Source organism: Mytilus trossulus, chromosome 8 (genome assembly GCF_036588685.1).
Source record: "Mytilus trossulus isolate FHL-02 chromosome 8, PNRI_Mtr1.1.1.hap1, whole genome shotgun sequence".
NCBI lineage: Eukaryota > Metazoa > Mollusca > Bivalvia > Mytilida > Mytilidae > Mytilus > Mytilus trossulus.
Window position 1 is genome coordinate 21600420 of NC_086380.1, and position 21394 is coordinate 21621813.

Consider the following 21394-nt stretch of genomic DNA (forward strand, 5'->3'; position numbering starts at 1 on the left):
CAAAGATACAGAATTTAAAAAAAAAAAATTGATAGCAGATTGACACTTTACTGCATAATATTTGATATGCTATGTACCAATTTTATTCTTAACACACTTTTTATTAAATAAGAGTCAAAAAAAATAATTTCTATAAATTTTATATATTTTTTTTATAGATTTCTCTTCAATCAAACACCAAAATAATTTTTATGATTATGCGGTTGAGTTACAAAATATTTTGTATGTGGGAAATTGTCTTTCACATGGGAATTTCCGGTTGAAATGGCAAAACACAAAATCTCTGTATTTCGTAATTAAAACATTGAATACGTCGCAAAACACAATGCCTTCCGGTAGACAATTAGAGTCTGTAACTGTTTTAATCCCCAGAACTTTAGATCAGAGAATATTGCTTACAAAATGTGAAACAGGAGGGTTATGGTTACCAACTTGTCAAAGAAATGAGGAAGAAACATTACACACAGTGGCACAAAATCTCTTACGAAAGGTGACGTCAATTAGTTCAAAATAGAAGATATATGAAACACAATTAAGTATGCTCTTAAGTCGTGAATGATTCGGACGAAAGTTATTTCTTTGGTTGGGTTCATGTATAGTTAAAATTGAGAATGGAAATGGGGAATGTGTCAAAGAGACAACAACCCGACCAAAATAAAAAAACACAACAGCAGAAGGTCACCAACAGGTCTTCAATGTAGCGAGAAATTCCCGCACCCGGAGGCGTCCTTCAGCTGGCCCCTAAACAAATATATACTAGTTCAGTGATAATGAACGCCATACTAATTTCCAAATTGTACACAAGAAACTAAAATTTAAATAATACAAGACTAACAAAGGCCAGAGGCTCCTGACTTAGGACAGGCGCAAAAATGCGGCGGGGTTAAACATGTTTGTGAGATCTCAACCCTCCCCCTATACCTCTAACCAGTGTAGAAAAGTAAAAGCATAACAATACGCACATTAAAATTCAGTTCAAGAGAAGTCCGAGTCTGATGTCAGAAGTCTTTAGTCTTTAGAAGTGTCAACTTGACACTATAATCTCTCTGTAATTTGAATCACACTGGTAAATTTACGTCACTTTTGTATAAAACTCATTGGTACATTTGTATTTATAATGTGGCACTGCAGAAAAAAAAATAAAAAAAATATGTAACTAAATAAATAATTCAATAATTAAAATTGAATAAATAATTAACCCTTATAAAACCTTAACTATCTATTTTGTGAACCTTCCAGTATCTTTAATAAAGACCCCTAACAAATGCTGAATATCTTCTATGTGATGTTTGTAATTATCATTTTCTGTTGTTGCTAACAATACTTCAGATTCAAGTGTTAGTTTTGCTGTTATGAAGTAGAGTGCTGAGCGGAGTTTTTCTCTAGCCTCCTCATAATTTTCACAATCCAGTAGGTAATGGTCAACTGTTTCTACTTGTCCACAGCTGCATTTGTCGATGAGTGCTGGGCATATTGTTGATTTGTAAAAGTTTAAATTGCAATATCCTGTTCTTAGACTTGTAGTTATTCTATATATTTCAGTTGACGGCTTGTCTTTTGGAAGTGTATTTTTTACATTTTGTTGAAAGGCATAATATCTTCTTCCTTTATCACTGGTGTCCCATCGGTTTTGCCATTTTACCATAACACTGTCTTTTGCTCCTTTTTGTATATCTTGTTTTGTAAATACTGGAATGCTTTGTATTTTTTCTGCCTCCTGTGCTGCTTTTTTAGCTAGTTGGTCTGCTAGTTCATTACCTTGTATGTCAGCATGTCCAGGGGTCCATTCAATGGAAACAATGATTCCTTCAGATTTAAGTGCCAATATACCAATTTTAATATCATGAATAGTTTTGCCATAATTATCAGATTTCCAATTTAAAGTTAAAATTCCAATTGCTGATTGGCTGTCTGAGAAAATTTGGATAGATTCAGTGTTTTTTCTGTTGTTTGGAATTAAAAGAAAATCTATTACTAGCTTGATAGCTACTAATTCCCCTAATAAAATAGATCCTCTATTGGAAACTGGCTGGGTTAACTCCACATGTTCTGTGCTGTTTGATATTAAAATAGCTGCCCCAGCACCACATGGACCTGGATTTCCTTTGCAGGAGCCATCAGTGAAAGCTAATGTTGTATTATTTTTAAGTTGATGTATTTTTTCCAAAATAATATTTTTTCCCTGAAATGCTTGTTCCTCTGATCTAGACTTTGAACTTCCGAGATTTTTCCAATACTCTGGTGGTGATTTTGAGGCTGCTAACCCTCTGAATTCAAATTGAGACTCTATACAGTCAGAATCAATCTCTGTTGACCTTTTCATGTCTTCAGCCTGTAATACCATTCTTCCAATTGGTGAGATTATTTTTTCAGGTTCATTTATATTTTTCCAATCTTCAAAAATTTGTTTAATAGGGATAGTGATTTTATATGATTTTATTTTTGCAATTTGTCGGATACCGGCTTCTTCTCTTTTGAGGTCCAGTGGTAGTATTCCTGCTACTACTTCTAAGGCTTCTATACTAGCTGTTGTTGGTTGGTTGAGACATAAGGCTAGTCCTTTTCTTTGGATAGCATTTAATTTATTTATATGGGTGTTGTTGTTGATTTGCCATACACTGCTAGCATATAACATTGTAGATAGCACTATACTTTGATATATATTTGTATTAAAATTTTTGTAGATACCTTTGCTATTCCTTTGATGTTTCTGATTATCCCTAAGGATTTTTGTGCTTTTTGCTCAACAGTGTCTATGTGTTTGTTGAAATTGCATTTTTCATCTAAAGTAAGGCCCAAAATTTTGGGGTTTGGATTGTATTTTAATTCCTTTCCTTGTAACATTATCTTGATGTTTTCTTTTGTCATACCATTTCTGGAAAATACACAAAATTCTGTTTTTTCTATACTAAGGTTTATTCTCCATTTTGTTGACCATTCATGGATAGAGTTAATATCTTTTTGTAACTCCTTTACTAGTTCATGTTTGTCTTTGCCTGTTTTCCAGATTGTCCCATCATCAGCAAATTTACATTTGTTAGAGGAAATTTTGGCAAAAATATCAATAATAAAGATGTTGAAAAGTAAGGGGGATATTACTGATCCTTGTGGAAGCCCAATTTGGGTTTTAAACCATTGTCCCTGATGCTTGTTTATATTACATCTTGCTTCTCTGTCTTTTAAAAAATTTTCTATCCACATCCAGATTTTACCTTTTATTCCATATCCATGTAGTTTTGTTAAAAGTCCTTCTCTCCAAATACTATCATAGGCTTTTTCAAGGTCAATCATTAATGCGATAGTACTTTCATCTTTATTAAATCCATTAAAGATGTTTTGAACAAATGTTAATAAAGCATTGTCAGTGGAGCGGAAATGTCGAAAACCTTCTTGTTCTTTATCTAATATAAATTTTGACTCTACATAACCTTCTAACCTTGATGTTACTATTCTCTCCATTAGTTTACCTAGTATGCTTGTTAAGCTAATTGGACGATATGATGTAACCAAAGAAAATAAACAAAATGACAATAATACATAAATAACAACAGACTACTAGCAGTTAACTGACATGCCAGCTCCAGACTTCAATTAAACTGACTGAAAGATTATGATTTCATCATATGAACATCAGGCACAATCCTTCCCGTAAGGGGTTTAGTATCATACCATCATAACATATATGAGAAGAACATAGTTCTTCTTCTTCTTCCGAATACGGGAGTAGACTCCTAGGTAGGAGTGTAAAACTTCCCGGTACTTGTGTGCTATGTACATATGGACTTAATTTAAAAACAATATGACAAAGAAAAATCGTTATCAATAACATATATACATTATGTACAGTGGCTTTAAAGTTTAATAAGTTGCTGTGGATCCTTCAAGTGTTAGAGTGGATATGCCACTTTTGAAGGATTCCAGGGTGTCAGACATACCTATTGCTTCAGGTAGTGAGTTCCAGTCCGAAATAGTGCGAGGATAAAATGAAAATTTATAGAAATCTTTATTTGTGGATATTTGCCTAAATTTATGTTTCCTTCTAGTGCGTCTATCAGAAATTGTTAAGTTGTCCTTAGGAACTTCCACTAACCCCCAATTTATTTTATACAGCATAGTTAATCTAGCCTTCTTCCTTCTAGATTCTAAATTTTCCCATTCCAATGATTTTATTAAATTTGAAACTGCTCCAGGTGATCTGTCTTTATAATCATTAAAGACAAACCTGGCTGCCTTACGCTGTACCTGCTCAACCTGAGTGATGTGTTGTTTTTTGTACGGATCCCAGACAGGGGAAGAGTATTCGACGACCGGACGGACAAGTGATGTGTACTTACGTGTGCAGTTTTTTAAGTTCCTACGAAGAAAACCTAAGGTCTTATTTGCCTTACAAGTAATATTGTCAATATGCGTTCCCCAATCAAGATCATGGCTTATAGTTACGCCTAAATATTTGCTGTCTTTTACTGCTTCTAAAATATGATTATGTAATATATAATCAAAAGTTGAAGGTTTACTTTTTTTAGAAATATGAATTACATAACACTTCTCAGGATTAAAATTCATTTGCCAATCCTCTTCCCATTTTACTAAACTAGACAAATCTTTTTGAAGTAATTGTGCATCAGAACTATTATTTACATTTCTATATAATAAACAGTCATCTGCAAAAAGTCTTGCATTGCAAGTTACATGTTCGGGTAGGTCATTTATAAAGAGTAAAAATAATGTTGGGCCTAAAACTGTTCCCTGAGGGACACCAGAATCAACTGCTAATTTTGAAGATTTTACACCGTTTAATAGTACTTGCTGTTGCCTGTCAGCTAAAAAGTCATTTATCCAATTTAAATTTTGATTTCTAATACCATAAAATTCTAATTTCTGGGCTAATCTTTTATGGGGACTTTATCGAAAGCTTTGGAAAAATCTAAAAGTATGACATCTATTTGGTTACCATATCCCAATGATTTAGCAAGATCTTGTATGCTGATGATAAGTTGGGTCTCACAAGACCTTTTGCTTCTAAACCCATGCTGACTATCATTTAATATGTTATTAATTGTAAGGTGTTTCCTTATGTTGCTTGTTAAAATATGTTCTAAAATTTTGCAACATATTGCAGTTAATGAAACTGGTCTATAATTAATAGCGTTATGCTTGTCACCTTTTTTAAATATAGGTACAACATTAGCCTGCTTCCAATCATTTAGGATTTTACCAGTATCAATAGATTTTTGGAAAAAGAATGTCAAAAATGGAGACAATTCTTCTGCAAAATTATGTAAAAAATATGCTGGCAGATTATCAGGGCCAGTGGCTTTATGTGGATTTAAGTTTTTAAGTAATTTTAATAAGCCATTATTACTAATAAATATGTCTGGCATAGTGGGGTGGGGACTTGTACCTTTATTTGGCATAGAGGATGTATCTTCGGTTGTAAAAGCCTTTTTAAATTGTTCGGGTAGGATGTTAGCTTGTGTATTCGGCTCACTATACAATAAGCCATCCTTTCCTCTTAATGGTGACACTCCAGATGTTTCTGTTTTTTTGCTTTTAATAAATTGCCAGAAAGATTTAGGTTTTTCTTCTAACTGGGGGCTAATTATTTCTTGCATATATGTGCTCTGGGCTCTTCTTATTTCTCTTTGAGCAGTAGCTTTTAACTTTTTATATTTATCTTTATGTTCTTGTTTACCAGTTTTTTTAGCTTTGTTGTAAGCTTTACGTTGCTTTTTACATAAATGGTCTATATCCCTATTTGCCCAAGGGTTGGTGTATTTAGATTTAGTGATTTTGCTTGGTACATTATCATCTATTATTTTATTACTACCTTCTTTGAATTTATTCCATAATTGGTCAATATTTAAATTTTCATTAGTCTGAGATATAAGTTCAGATATAAAATGAGATGTTACGTCTTTTATCTTTTTAATATCTACCTTTTTCCATAAATAAATTTTATGTTGTGATTGTTTAGATCTTTGGGGCTTGCAGATTGCATCCACTAAAACAATATCATGGTCAGATATACCTGGTATAGATTTTATTTTTGTTATTAATGCAGGTTGGTTTGTGCAGAAAAGGTCAAGTATATTATCTTTCCTAGTTGGAAAATCAACCATTTGTTCAATGCCTAAGTTGTTCAGCATATCTATAAATGCTTCATTCAGCTCCTTAGGATACATTGAGCCAGATATATTTTGCTCAGGCCATTTTATGTCTGGAAGGTTAAAGTCACCACCAAGCCAGAAGGTGGAATTTTAAAATTTTAACTTAAGTTCTGTGCAAATTAAGTTGATCAGATCAAATCCTTCGATAAACATGTTTTCTTCAGTTTGAATGGTTTTACACTAGTCATTTGGGAGGGGGATACTTTACAGCTTTCTGTTTGTTGTGAGCCAAAGCTTTGTGTTGAAGTCGTAATTTGACCGATAATGGTTTTTGTCGATTAAGCGAGACCTACATGTACATTCCTTCGTTCAGCTTCATTGTCATCATCGTCCACAAATATTCCCTCTGTGGTTAAAGTTTTTGTAATTTTGATAACTTTCTTTACTATCATGACTATTCTGGATTTCTACCAAAAAGTTCAGGGCGTTTTTTATAAGTTCGGTGAGTTGGTGAAAAAGTGGGACGATGTCCTGCGTCCCAATAATGACATCATTAATCCAAAATTAGAAAGTTCTCTCTTGATGTTGATCAATGCTACCTGCATGACCTGTGCTATGTGACGCAAATACAAAATGTAATTGAAAAAGACCATGTCTGATGAAATTCTCTTTATAAACAATGATTAATAAGTGATTGAAGTTTAACCTTAATGTTACCTTAGCAATTGTAAGCATTGCCAGATAGAGTATGCTAAAATTCTTGTAAAATATATATTTTTGTATTACAGATAACAGGCCAGGATGTTGGTATTAAGGAGGTAGTGAAAACAAACTTTCTTCACTTTGTTAATGCTCCAACTGCAGTAAACCTGATATATTTGGCTATGCCAATTAAAGAAATATCCACGGTAATTTTGATATTTTTTTTAACTCAACTGGACCATAGGCATGATAGGCCAAAGTGACATGTGACTTACTGTCATCAATTTAGGGCCCATAATTCATCCAGCCTTAGATAACTTATATTTTAGTCATCTCCTCTGCAACTACTGGGTCAGTTTGAACCCAACTTGACTTATTAAATATCTATTGATGAAATGATATGATCAGCAATGAGACAAACATCATAAGACCAAAGTACATGAAGTATATACAGTCAAACCTGGTTTAAAGACATCAGTTTTTGCCTAATCCAACACACTGGGGGGCCAGAAATAAATGTATGATTAGCAGTCTGTCGGAACACTCAGGTTTTTTTGGCAAGGATTAGCCTATTTTGAGGCCGTGAAAATTTGTGGATTAAAGCAGGATATTGGAATACTCAGGTGTCGGATTAGGCAGGTTACACTATTATCATAAATGGTCTACTTAAACATGTTAAATAAGCAGCGCATACAATGACGTATAATGAAAAATCCTGCTTGCATGACAAAAACATATATAACATTCATCATGTTCATTATGATTGTTTTAATATCATCACAACTATGGCTACATACATCATGTTTATAGAAACTAAATATTCTTTAAGTTGTATGCTGTTTAAACAAAAATCTGACATGAATATACATCTTTGATAATATTTAGAGAAAGAAAATCAAGTTAAACAAATTTTAAGCTATACAATACCTGTTTATTTGTCTACAAGAAGTCTGACAAGAAGCAGAACAAAATAAGTCATAACATAATCATTATACTTGAAGAAGTTTGTTTGATTATTAATCAATAAAATTATATTTTATGGAAAATATCTCAATTTTTAGTGTGATCGGGAAGCTGTATGGCTCTCAATAGAAGAAATGGAGGATCGAATCAAGATTTTGCCCTCAGGAATTCTAGGTTTAGAACCCTTGAATTTAGTCAAGATCCTTCATGATGGTTTGTTTACCTTATGTTTAAGTGTCAAGGTCATTGATCACTTTACACCTACTTGTACATGTATGTTCATGTTTTGTAAATGAATACATAAATGATAATATCATGGGAATTGGTAATATATCTAGAACCAATTCCGTTAACATTTTGGATATAGTTTCTAAAACTGTTTGTAAAAACCGTTCTCACGGTCGTAGAACAAATCGCAATCAAATAAAATTGAGAATGGAAATGGGGAATGTGTCAAAAAGACAACAACCCGACCAAATAAAAAACAACAGCAGAAGGTCACCAACAGGTCTTCAATGTAGCGAGAAATTCCCGCACCCGGAGGCGTCCTGCAGCTGGCCCCTAAACAAATATATACTAGTTCAGTGATAATGAACGCCATACTAATTTCCAAATTGTACACAAGAAACTGATATAAAAATAATACAAGACTAACAAAGGCCAGAGGCTCCTGACTTGGGACAGGCGCAAAAATGCGGCGGGGTTAAACATGTTTGTGAGATCTCAACCCTCCCCCTATACCTCTAACCAATGTAGAAAAATAAACGCATAACAATACGCACATTAAAATTCAGTTCAAGAGAAGTCCGAGTCTGATGTCAAAAGATGTAACCAAAGAAAATAAACAAAATGAAAAAGAAAATTTCAGGCCAATCATACCAATATTTCGGACCTAATTTCTATTTCAAAAAACAACGGCAGACATTATCTGTTAACAAATCTCTGTTCGTTACCGGTTAATAAGTTAAATAAAATTTTGGAGGATTGCAACACAATTTCATATAGCAGTCCTAAGTATGAAATTGTTCAAATTATTATGGCATATTGTTATTCTAAATTATTTCCCAAAATTGATCGCCCTGAAGATCATAAAAAACATTTTATTAAAATTAAGTATGTCAATAAAGGCTTTGATTTTGTAAATATTGCCGGTATATTTAACGACCATTCTGTTAAAGAACAAATTCCTGGTTATTTTGACAATACTGAGCTACCTCTTATTTGTTATATTTACAAGAAATCTATCCGGAAATTTGTGTTTAATTATAGTCAATTGTGTAAAGATGTTAATATCAGTGAAAATACACCTACTTCTTGTAATTGCAGTAATTCCGCATATATTTATGGACCCATTTCCCATGTTATAACAGGAGATCTTAACATCGTTCAAGACCGAGAGTTAAAATCATTCCTCAGTAAAGGACCTAAATATCGTCCCCCGTCAATTATTAATTGGAATGAGTGTCGTAATATCATCCACGACTCACTCCATACTTACTGTATGAAATGGATAAAACGGGAAAAAGCTGACAAAAAATCTTTGGACTCTTTTTTTAATTCAGTAATGAAGATAGTTGATATACGTATTCAACATTTTAAAGAAAATTTTACTATTAACAATAACCACAATAAACCTATTTCTCGTATCAAACATAAACTAAAAGAACTAGCCAAGGAATTTGTTTTTGTCCCGGCCGATAAAGCTGCTAATAATATTATTATTGTTTGACGTAAATTTTACATTGAGGTTCTGAAAAAGGAAATCACCAATTCACCAACATTTCAACTGACTCCATTTTCAGAAAACGAAATCTGTAACAAACATAAACTTTTAGCCACCGCTTTACAAGCAGAGCCAAATACAATGAAAGTCCCAACTATGTATTGGCTTCCAAAGCTACACAAAACCCCTTACAAATATAGATTTATTTCGTCTTCAAGCCATTGTTCAACTACTAAATTGTCTATTCTTCTTACCAGCACACTTGGTACAATTAAAAACCTTATAATAAATTGTTCAAATAAGGCCTACGAAAATAGTGGAATAAATTACTTTTGGAGTGTCAAGAACTCGTTGGAAGTACTTGATAAATTGCATGCTCATATTGGTGATTTTGAATCTGTTCAAAGTTTTGATTTTTCTACCCTGTATACCACATTGCCTCACATTCTCATTAAGAAAAAATTCACACACCTAATTAAATGGGCATTCAAAAAATCAGAATGTGAATATATATGTTCAAACTCTTTTAGGTCATTTTTTAGTAGCAATAAACAAAAAAACTATGTTAATTGGACATGCTTTGATACTATATATGCCCTTGAATTTTTACTAGATAACATTTTTGTTAGCTTTGGGGATTCCGTATATCGTCAGATTATCGGAATTTCAATGGGGACTAACTGTGCACCACTTATTGCGGACCTCTTTTTGTATTGTTATGAGTTACAATTTATGACAAAAATAAGCAAAGACCCATCAAAACAACATCTGATAAACAAATTTAATATTACTTTTAGATATTTGGATGATATTTTGGCTCTCAATAATGACGACTTCAGTATGTATATTAATGAAATTTATCCTGCTGAACTTACTTTAAATAAAGCTAATACTAATAATGACCACTGCCCTTTCCTCGATCTTGATATCTATATCACTAACGGAAAGCTGAATACTAAAATTTATGATAAAAGGGATGATTTTTCATTTCCTATCGTTAATTATCCGTTTTTAGATGGTGACGTTCCCTTGTCACCATCTTACGGTGTTAATATATCTCAACTTGTACGATTCGCTCGTGTTTGTAACAATGTTTTAGATTTTAACGAGAGAAATTTATGTATTACTGAAAAATTATTACACCAGGGTTTTCGATATCACAAACTAGTCAAAACTTTTACTAAATTTTATCATAGGTATAAAGACATCATTCGTAAATATAGCTCAACATGCAGACTTTTTATACGTTCAGGTATTTCACATCCAATTTTTTATGGAAATATTCTTTATAAAGCACAAAGGTGTCAGTATTCACCTCAGAAACTTACAAAACCTTTAAATAGACTGATTAAGAAGGGATATAATTACGATACTGTTGTCAAGTCATTAAAGATTGCATATGTTGGCGTTAATATTGAGTCACTGATAAGGTCTTTGCGTCGGAACTAAAGACATTTATTCTAAAAACAGTTGTTGGCAAGACACGGGTTATGTTCTTCTCATATATGTTATGATGGTATGATACTAAACCCCTAACGGGAAGGATTGTGCCTGATGTTCATATGATGAAATCATAATCTTTAAGTCAGTTTAATTGAAGTCTGGAGCTGGCATGTCAGTTAACTGCTAGTAGTCTGTTGTTTTTTATGTATTATTGTCATTTTGTTTATTTTCTTTGGTTACATCTTCTGACATCAGACTCGGCCTTCTCTTGAACTGAATTTTAATGTGCGTATTGTTATGCGTTTATTTTTCTACATTAGTTAGAGGTATAGGGGGAGGGTTGAGATCTCACAAACATGTTTAACCCCGCCGCATTTTTGCGCCTGTCCCAAGTCAGGAGCCTCTGGCCTTTGTTAGTCTTGTATTAATGTTATATTAGTTACTTGTGTACAATTTGGAAATTAGTATGGCGTTCATTATCACTGAACTAGTGTATATTTGTTTAGGGGCCAGCTGAAGGACGCCTCCGGGTGCGGGAATTTCTCGCTACATTGAAGACCTGTTGGTGACCTTCTGCTGTTGATTTTTATTTGGTCGGGTTGTTGTCTCTTTGACACATTCCACATTTCCATTCTCAATTTTATAATAAGGAGTTATGGCATGATTGCCATAGAGACAATTATCAACCAAAGTTTGAATGAACTGGATGTAAGCATTTACAGCCTTCAATAATGAGAAAAAAACCAAAATGAATAGTCCACATGAAAAATATAAAGTAATTCAATTGAGAAAAAGGAAAGGCATAATTTATAACCAAACAATTTACGAAAAATATTATGACTGACAAAACTAACAACAACCACTGAACAACAGGATCCTGACTTTAGACAGGCACATTGAGAATGTTAAGGGGGGGGGGGGACATTTAAACATGTTTAACACTACAGGTCATTTGTTTGATTTATTATAAATAAATGATTCATTATTATTATTTGAGATGGCTATTTTATATATGACTCACTTTCATTTTTGGCCATGACCAGTTCAACAGTGAGACAAAGAAATCGTGTTTCTATGTGATTTATTATTTTGATTTATAGTGAGAAACTGCTTGTTTTAAATCTAACCCCAATGTTGATACACTGCAGAATTCACACATAATTAAGATAGATTTGAAATACAATTACCCTTTGGTAAAAAGTTAAGGGGAGGAATGTAATAGGATATTCTGTTATAAAAGTACAAATAATTTTTACTTTTATAACAGGTGCTCATGGTAACAGCATTGTTGAGACTTGTGTGGAATACATTGAAACAGAGAAAGTAGATTCACCTCAACTAACTGCTGCAGAATCACTGATTAAATCAGCCAAGTTTGGCAAGAAAGGTAGGAATATATAATTATTAGGGCAAAATCTTCCAAGTTTGGCAAGGAAGGTAGGAATACATAATTATCGGGGCAAAATCTTCCAAGTTTGGCAAGAAAGGTAGGAATATATAAGTATCAGGGCAAAATCTTCCAAGTTTGGGATAGAAATCCCAAGTCACAGTCACACATTCCTTTTACTTGATGTTCTAATTAATTCTTGAACAACTAAAACATTTCATAATCTTATGTGACACATCTTTTCACATTTTCAGAGCAAGCTTTGTATTTCCAAGAGTATATGGATTTCTGCTTACCAAGTCATTATATGAGTTATGAGGTATTTGAGAAGTACATGCAGTTTAAAGGTTTAAAAGTTGATGACAACATGACAGATTTCTTCAGGTAAAACACTTTCCTGGTATACCTTTTCCAGAAAATACTATGTCCCCCCCAGGGACGGCACTTTTTTTTAACCCCCACCACCCACAGAAATAAAATTTAATTAGAACAGCACTCCCTTTGCATTTTGGTATTTCAAATACAACCACCCACATAATATTTAAAAAAATTGCCTTCCCTGGGGGGACATAGTATTTTCTGGAACAGCCCTAAAAGTATCTTTCTTTTTTTACACTTGTAAAGCATATTCTCAAATGTCCTCGTGTGAAGAAAAGGAAAAGTTGTTGAATGTGTTCACTTTTGTTAATGATGCACAATTTGAAGTATTTCTATCATGTCTATTGCTGCAGCATCTATTTAAAAATAATTGATGGTGATTTGTTTTATTTTTAAGATAATTTATGTTAACAATTTGCTTTTAAGAAGAAAATACAAATGAGGATTAAAAATGCCATAACCGAGTCAATATCCAGTCATGATCAATTTTATAGATAAAACAGATAAATTTGAATTGCAAAAAGTTAATATAGCCTAAAATTCATGTAAATTTTGTATTTCTCTGTTGTTATGTGGTAGGATGCCTGTGCTAGAGGTCATTGTTTCCATGAAACAAAAGACTTCAAAAATTTAATGATCTATATGATTTTATTTCAGAGCATTTGACCTTCACAAATTTAATGATCTATATGATTTTATTTCAGAGCATTTGACCTTCACAAATTTAATGATCTACTGTGGATTCATTATTATTCGTTGGATTCCAATTTTCGTGGGAATAACGAATAACGTATTTTCAATAGGCTTTGTATTCAGAGATTGGCAAAACCACGAAATCAAATATCCAAGATTTCAGCAATCCATGAAAATTGAAACCCACAAAAATAAATGCATCCACAGTATATGATTTTATTTCAGAGCATTTGACCTTCACAAGAGAAAGTTTTTAACCTTCAAGGAAGTTTTATTAGGTTTAGCAGCATTAGAACCCAGTACACAATGATTTATGATATTTTATTTCAGAGCATTTGACCTTCACAAGAGAAAGTTTTAACCTTCAAGGAAGTTTTATTAGGTTTAGCAGCATTAGAACCCAGTACACAATGATTTATGATATTTTATTTCAGAGCATTTGACCTTCACAAGAGAAAGTTTTTGACCTTCAAGGAAGTGTTATTAGGTTTAGCAGCATTAGAACCCAGTACACAGCATGGTGGTATGCCTGCTGAAATGAGATGTAGATATATATTTAGATTCTACGATAAAAACTCAGATGGACACTTACAATATGATGAATTCAGGTATGTTTTTATATTTATATAAACTTACAATTGACCTTGACTGCTTTAATTTCTCTCAGCTATTTCATTTAATTTTATTTATACATACACAATTTTGAATAAGTATCAAGAAATCATGAAAAGAGATGTAAGTTTGTCAATGAAACAACTATATTGAAATGAGTGTTTTTATTTGACGATGAATCTTTCATTCATTATAGAAGACCTTACAGAGTACACCAACACAAGGAGCAGCACTTAATCAATTTATTATTTAATTTAATTTGAATTTCTTCACAATGGAAAAAGCTGTATATAGCAATGTTTCATTTTATATATGTGCTTTGAATAAAAAAATGTTTAATTATTGTATTTTAGACATATGGTTAAAGACATCAGAAGCTTTAAGAATTTGAGTTTAGATGAGGAGTCGGTGGAAGAAGATGCTGTTAAGAGTGCTAAGTATGCCAATATCATATAGGGGAGCATAATGTTTTTTGGTTTGGCCATCTGTCTGATATTCTTTTTGTCCAATCTTTCTTCCGTCCAATATTTTGTTCTTCAGACATTCAGTCAGTCTGTTAGACTAAGTGTGTTTGTTTTCTGGGTTACAGTTTTTAAGGTAGTTTGTAGTCATATTGAATTTTAACTTGAAACACATGTACATTTTGATCTTTTTGCAGTTAATTACCTATCTTGAAATAAGATCAACAGATCAGGTCCTAAATATAAAACTACTTTTCCTTTAAAAATCCATTTACAGCTATTCCTTCCTACATGACACATCCTTCACCATGCATGACATTGAAACATATTATACAGCAAATGCAAAAGAAATGGTACGTTTTGTATTTAAATCAAAATAGAATTACGAAAGGAAACAGGGAATGTGTCAAAGAGACAACAACCCTGCCATAGAGCAGAAAACAGCCACAAACCACCAATTGGTCTTCAACCCTGCAAGAAAAGGCTGCACCAGAAGCATGTTTCAGCTTGACCAATGTATTTTGCTTACTTTCCTATTATTTTTCCAGATTATTTGGAGCTGAGAGTAAGAATAAGTTACCATTAGGAGAGTTTTTACAGGCTGTAGGACAATTGAAGTTTAGAGGAACATCAGTACTGTTCAGACTTCAACATTCATCTACAACATCATTAAAATTGTAAGTTTATGTAGGAAATAAGGCATTGTTTGAATAAGATACTGTGGATTCATTTACTTGTCTTGGATACCAATTTTCGTGGTTTGATCAAAATTTGCATATCCGTGGATATTCAATTTCATGCTTTCGGCAAAGTCTGTGTTCCTTCCTTTATCAAATTTGCTATTCTTTGATCATTTAAATTCATGGTTCACCTACAAATGACCTAAACCCATGAAATCCACAAAAATTGGTATCTAACAAATAATATTGAATCCACAGTAGGAAATTTCATATATTTTCAAATTATGCAAAATTTACCGCTTTGCTCATTGTCGCTTTTTATATACTGACAATTCATTGTTATTTGTTGGATATCAATTTTGATAAATTTCGTTTATACTGGGATACAACGAATTCAAATGTTTAAAGATACAAATTTGTGTATATATGCAGTATTTGACGAATCATGAAATTGAGTATTACTGAATCCAATAAAATTGGTACCAACGAAAATAAATGAAGTCACAGTAACTTAAAGGTGCTGTATGGTATAAAAACTAGTTTGTCGGTACACGGTATAAAGGGTGGTTCTGATAATGGTTCTTTAATGTGAAAGATAATTTAATCTCATGTTATACCCCAAGAATTGAACCATGTTGGTTGAAAATGCCTCTAGTTTAAAAAAAAATGTAATTACTCTTTCAAAGTAAAAAGAATAAAACGAATAACAGTATTTTTTTTGTGATTCAGATTAGAAAAACCAATTGAGAATTCCTCACCTATGAAAGATGAGAGTATGGAACCACCATCATCAAAGAGACTTCGTCCAAAGATGTTAGACTCAATTAGAAACTCTCCTCCCAGAAAACTAAATATGACAGGTAATTAGAAATATGGTAATTAAAAACTGGATTGTTTTTTTATTAAATTTTGAACTAGTTTTTCTATTGCTCAACCTTTTATTTTCTGTATGGATTTAATAAGTTCCCCAAAAAGATACTGTGGAAAATGCTTTCTATTTCCTTTCAAGGTTAACAAAATAAAATATATGCATTAACTTATATATATTTGCTGTTATAACATGGGCCTATAATTTTTATTTTTATTGTGCAAGCTTAAATAGATGATTGTATGGTTGGTACAATTTAGAAGTTGACAATTAAGAAAAAAAATAACAGCTAATCTGGTTTGCAAAAAAAAAAGTATACTGTTTGCTCATACTGATATTAAAAGTTTTTAAAACAATATTTAAAAAAAAAACACAATTTGAACATTTTTTTTTCATAAATTGTCATAGATTGACCTTCATTTACGATACACTTGTATATATAGTTACCAGTGGTGAGTGATTGATATTTTAAAAAAGAGGGTATTTTTTTAAGTCACTTTAAATGTGGAGTTTATCAAATAATTGCTCTATGTATTTAGAGGTGTTGATATATAAATGATTAGTATAGTGAAGCAACACATGGTTTGCACATAGTTTTGGTGTTTGAATAGATTTGATTTATACTTAATGGGGACATATTTATATGAAATAATTATATAGGTTTTAAAATGTCAATAGAAAAACTAATGAAACATTAAATGTGAAAATTCCAAGAAATTGTAGTAAGAAACATGCAATTTCAAATATAATAAAAAAATCATCAAAACGAAAAAAAAGGTAAGGGAAGATATTCCAAAATAGCACACACCATGAAGCAATAAAATGGAAAACATATATAATCTTGTATACATTGTATCCTTTCTTTTAAGTGAGTGGGACTGATCACCTTCCTTTAAAATTATACTGTTTTAGGAAGATAAGACTTAAATTAAATCATCATTTTAGATCAGACTTCACTATTTGTTGTAGTTTTAATGAATCAGTTTGATCTCATCTTCTCTTCCTATAACTCTTTCTTTGGTTTATATTTTGAATGTCATCACTGGTAAACCTATGATTACAGAATTGTCTATGGACGAGTTGAACAGATATTTTATGAAGACTGGTATTTTTGGTAGTTCATTTTAAAATGATATGCTAATAAAATGCAGTTTATTTTATTTGGCTATATTTACCAGTACAATATGTTTAATGTATAGACATTTATAAACGCGTATTTTGTTTTAATTTTTGAATGTTTCTTACTTAGTTTTCATTTTCAAATGAACCTGTTTTCTGTTTTGTTCTTATTTTCGAATGCCCTCTTAAACTTTGAATTTTTGAGCCATTGGAAATTTACTGTAATTTATTTTGATTTATAAAGTTTGTTATGCATGTCATAATTTGACAATGATAATTGAACTCTTGAGCATTATGATAAAACAATGTATGTGGCATTCTGCAATGATGATGGATTACAAATGTCATATGTGGACTTTTACCTGTAATTCAGTGGTTGTGTTTGTTTATGTGTTACACATTTGTTTTTGGTTCATTTTTTTACATAAATAAGACAGTTAGTTTTCTCGTTGACTATGCGGTATGGGCTTTGCTTATTGTTGAAGGCCGTATGGTGACCTATAGTTGTTAATGTTTGTGCCATTTTGGTCTTTTGTGGATAGTTGTCTCATTGGCAATCATACCACATCTTCTTTTTTATATTTTACCTAACTTAATAAATGTTTATACAGCAATGCACTATTTCTTAAGAAAATTTATATAAAATGATGTTTTTTTATAATAAGGGAAGGTTAACTTGTTCATACAATAGATTGACTGTTGACTTTGATCAATTTTGTAAGGCACCAAGAAAATTAGTACATTTTGTATTGTAAACACTTTTTATTCTTTAATTTTGTTAGTATTTATTAAGAACTATCAGCATGTAAATTATTTCAGAATTACAAATAGTTTTCTTTCTAGTCACTTTAAAAGAGATTTCCCATGTAAATTTGAAAACAAAATAAGGAAATTTTGCACAACCTTGCATTTGTGTAACAAATTCAGTGGTATATTCTTGGCCATATTTTTTGTATCCCATTATATAAACTAATGATTGCGCATGATAAGCAAGGTACTTGAAAAAGTAGTATTACTCTTTAAAATGATATGAAATCAGTTGAAAAAAATAACATATGCACATTTATTGAAGTCTCAAAATTAATATGCTGTCTGTGATTTTTTGTACAATAGGTAAACATGTACATGAACCATTAAGCAGTTTTAGGAATGACATTTTTTTCTCATTTTAGTATAGACTTACTTACTTAATCCTCTTCATGTTCTTGAACACATAAGGCATCAACAAGGGACCTCCAACTCGTTCTATCTTTTGCGATTCTTTCTATTTGTTTCCAGGTGTATCCATGTCTTTTTATCTCTGCTGCTATATCTCTCCTCCATGTGCCTTTCGGTCTTCCAGGCTTTCTTTTCCCTTGCGGTGTCCATGTCAATACCTTTTTCACATGCCGGTTGTTATCCATTCGCAGTATATGTCCAATATATTTCCACTGCCTTCTCATGATCTCATTCACTATATTCTTCACACCTGTTCTTTCTGATAGTTCACTGTTTGAAATTACACTTGGCCATCTGATGTTAATTATTCGTCTCAAACAGCGTCCTTCGAATCCTCTAATTCGACTTTCTACTTTTTTGGTTGTTTTCCATGTTTCTGAACCGTACAACAGAACTGATCTTACATTGCTCACATACAATCTGATCTTTGTCTTTCTGGATATTTTGTTATTTTTCCATATGTTATTCAGGTTTTTGAATGCAGAAGCTGCTTTGCCAATACGGATGTTAACTTCTTCTTCAATATTTCCTTCTGCATTTACTCTACTACCAAGATAATTAAATGAGTTTACTTGTTCCAGTTCTTTTCCATTCACTGTTATTGCTTTATTGTTCTTTGTACCTATCTTCATCACCTTAGTTTTCTTTACATTTATCTTCAGTCCTACTTTTGCTGCCTCTGATGTTACTTTATCTGTCTTTTTCTGCATGTGTTCATGTGTATGAGAAAAGAGGCTGATATCATCAGCAAAGTCCATGTCCTCCAAAAATGTTGTTAGTCCCCACTGTATACCATGATTTTCAGTTGTTGTCTTCTTCATTACCCAGTCAACCACCAATATAAAGAGAAAAGGAGATATTATGCATCCCTGTCTTACTCCAGATGTTATTAAAAACCAATCTGATAGTTTTCCATCATGTCTGACTGCACATCTAAAACCATCATACATTTCCATAATGATGTATAGAATTATGTCACAAATGCATTAGACTTTTTAAAGGTTGTTTATTTTCATGTATGAAATGAATTTTTCTTATTAATTACCTATTTAGGAAGATTGCATGAGCTGATGAAGTAACAAATGCTTTATATTCTGTATGCAGTTTGAGCTTTGAAAAATTATTAGCAATTGTAGAATTCATTTATTCATTAAAATTTGTTGATAAATTATTAGATAACATAAAGTTTTTGAATTTAGTTTTCCAAGTTTGAATATAGATTTTTGAACTCTTGGTTTAGAGCTAAATATATTAAGATTTTGTTTGGCTAGCATGCTTTGTTTGATTTGACATAAAAAAGGCGGATTTAAACCTGAGTGTATACATTATGCTTTAATATGATTAGAATTTATCCTGGAGGTTTAGGAACACCCAGTTGTACCTGTAACCCCTACAAGGCAATGTTAGTAAGGTTTATCTCCGCCAAATCTATATTGTTAGCAGATGTCAATGATTGAGCAAACATTTATGCAAACAAAGCAAGCAAGCCAACCAAAGTCTTATTCTACAAGCATTAGGAATTTTGCTTGGAAATTTTTTGTTTTATTTGATATTATGATTCACAGAAAAACGGTAAACTGTACAGTGAAGCAAAAACAGTAAATTAAGCAAATGATAGAGAAAATTTACTGTGCATGAATACTTTTAAGAAGATAGAATGTTTGAATGTCAGAACCCTTCACAATTCTGCTAATTGAGAAATAGAATATCATGCCTTTTAGATAAGTTTTGGTATGATTTAGTACCATATTTTTTTTAAGTCTTCAATTAGGAAGTTTAGAACTCTATTAAATCGCAACACTTAAATGAAATCGAGATGTTTACACAATTGAGTTTGTGGCCACAAGTTCAAAGTTAAGTAGTTTTGGTCAAGTTTGTCAAAATGCTATGAATAGATCCTAAATTATTGGAAACAGAAATGAACTTGCACAGTTGAAACAGAATGTCAGGATAATTGAAATAAAAATATTATGTTTAGACTGTTCTTTAAAAATTATATATATAATACTTATGGAATCTTCTTACTTCTTGAATTTAAGATACAGATGGTGAACTATTTAAGTTACCTGATGTTAGACCATTATCAGCTAAACATCCCCAATTGCCTAGATATGAGTTAGCTACCCATACCATCAAAGTGAGAAGAACAGGTGTGCTGGCTGATGTAGTCAAGCTATGGGATTTACAAGGTAAAATCATTAACATTGATCATTTCGTAGTCCCTTCACACAGGCACTTGTCTCAGAATTTTTTTTTACCTATATACCTTAATAAACTTATATTAAGGTATATAGGTAAAAAAAAATTCTGAGACAAGTGCCTGTGTACCTTAATAAACTTATATTAAGGTATATAGGTAAAAAAAAATTCTGAGACAAGTGCCTGTGTCCCTTCATCATAAAACATGATTGAAAAAAAACCCATTATTTGTATCAAAATATTACTGACAATTGTGAAATTGCCAAAAAGGATAATGTGAACTGCTTTCCTTTCTTTGCAACATGTGTCTATGGTCATATGTCATAGTCTTATATTTGACCCAACCAGAAATCTGGTTATAACCCCACGTGGCCTCTATATTTATAGTAAAAAGGCAGTTTGTTTTAGATAGAACCTGGTGCTGTACTTATAGCAAACACATTTTTTACTTTCAGACATAATTGCAATGTTTTTATTATGTGACGGGTTATAATCACAATTTTTAAACTCACATTTTGAAATTTTCATTTGAATTAAACAGGTTTCTCATGTTGCAACAATTAAAATTGCATTTTAGTCTAAAATGACAGAAATCGCAATAACAAATACACACATTTTAAAATTTCTTAATACGGTATAAAATTCCTTTTATTGTAGGTACAACAGCAGTATCTGGTAGTGCCTTCAGCCATCTGGAGGGTGACATCAACAGATTTCAGAGGATGGGGTCAATCGACTCATTTAACCAGGTGTGTATCACATAAACTTAGATATGAAAGACAGTGATTTTCATTAAAGTTGAACACCCAGTAGGTGAAATTGCATGAAAGTTTATAAATTA

At 31.9% G+C, this 21394-nt stretch overlaps 1 protein-coding gene across 2 annotated transcripts in view; it reads left to right on the plus strand.

Moving 5' to 3' along the window:
• The first annotated feature begins 253 nt into the window (after positions 1-253).
• LOC134680697 (uncharacterized) overlaps positions 254-21394 on the plus strand; it is a 31482-nt gene continuing 10341 nt past the window's right edge. Inside the window, exons 1-12 of one of the 2 annotated variants that reach the window (XM_063539861.1) lie at positions 254-490; positions 6896-7015; positions 7871-7985; positions 12206-12325; positions 12580-12709; positions 13622-13674; positions 13884-14004; positions 14362-14445; positions 15018-15146; positions 15879-16009; positions 20394-20543; positions 21211-21302. In XM_063539861.1, coding sequence (XP_063395931.1) covers positions 326-490; positions 6896-7015; positions 7871-7985; positions 12206-12325; positions 12580-12709; positions 13622-13674; positions 13884-14004; positions 14362-14445; positions 15018-15146; positions 15879-16009; positions 20394-20543; positions 21211-21302 — 1410 coding nt within the window. In that variant the 5' untranslated portion in view covers positions 254-325. Of the gene's footprint in view, positions 491-6895; positions 7016-7870; positions 7986-12205; positions 12326-12579; positions 12710-13621; positions 13675-13830; positions 14005-14361; positions 14446-15017; positions 15147-15878; positions 16010-20393; positions 20544-21210; positions 21303-21394 lie in introns of both variants that reach the window. The other variant, XM_063539860.1, reaches the window with a different exon arrangement.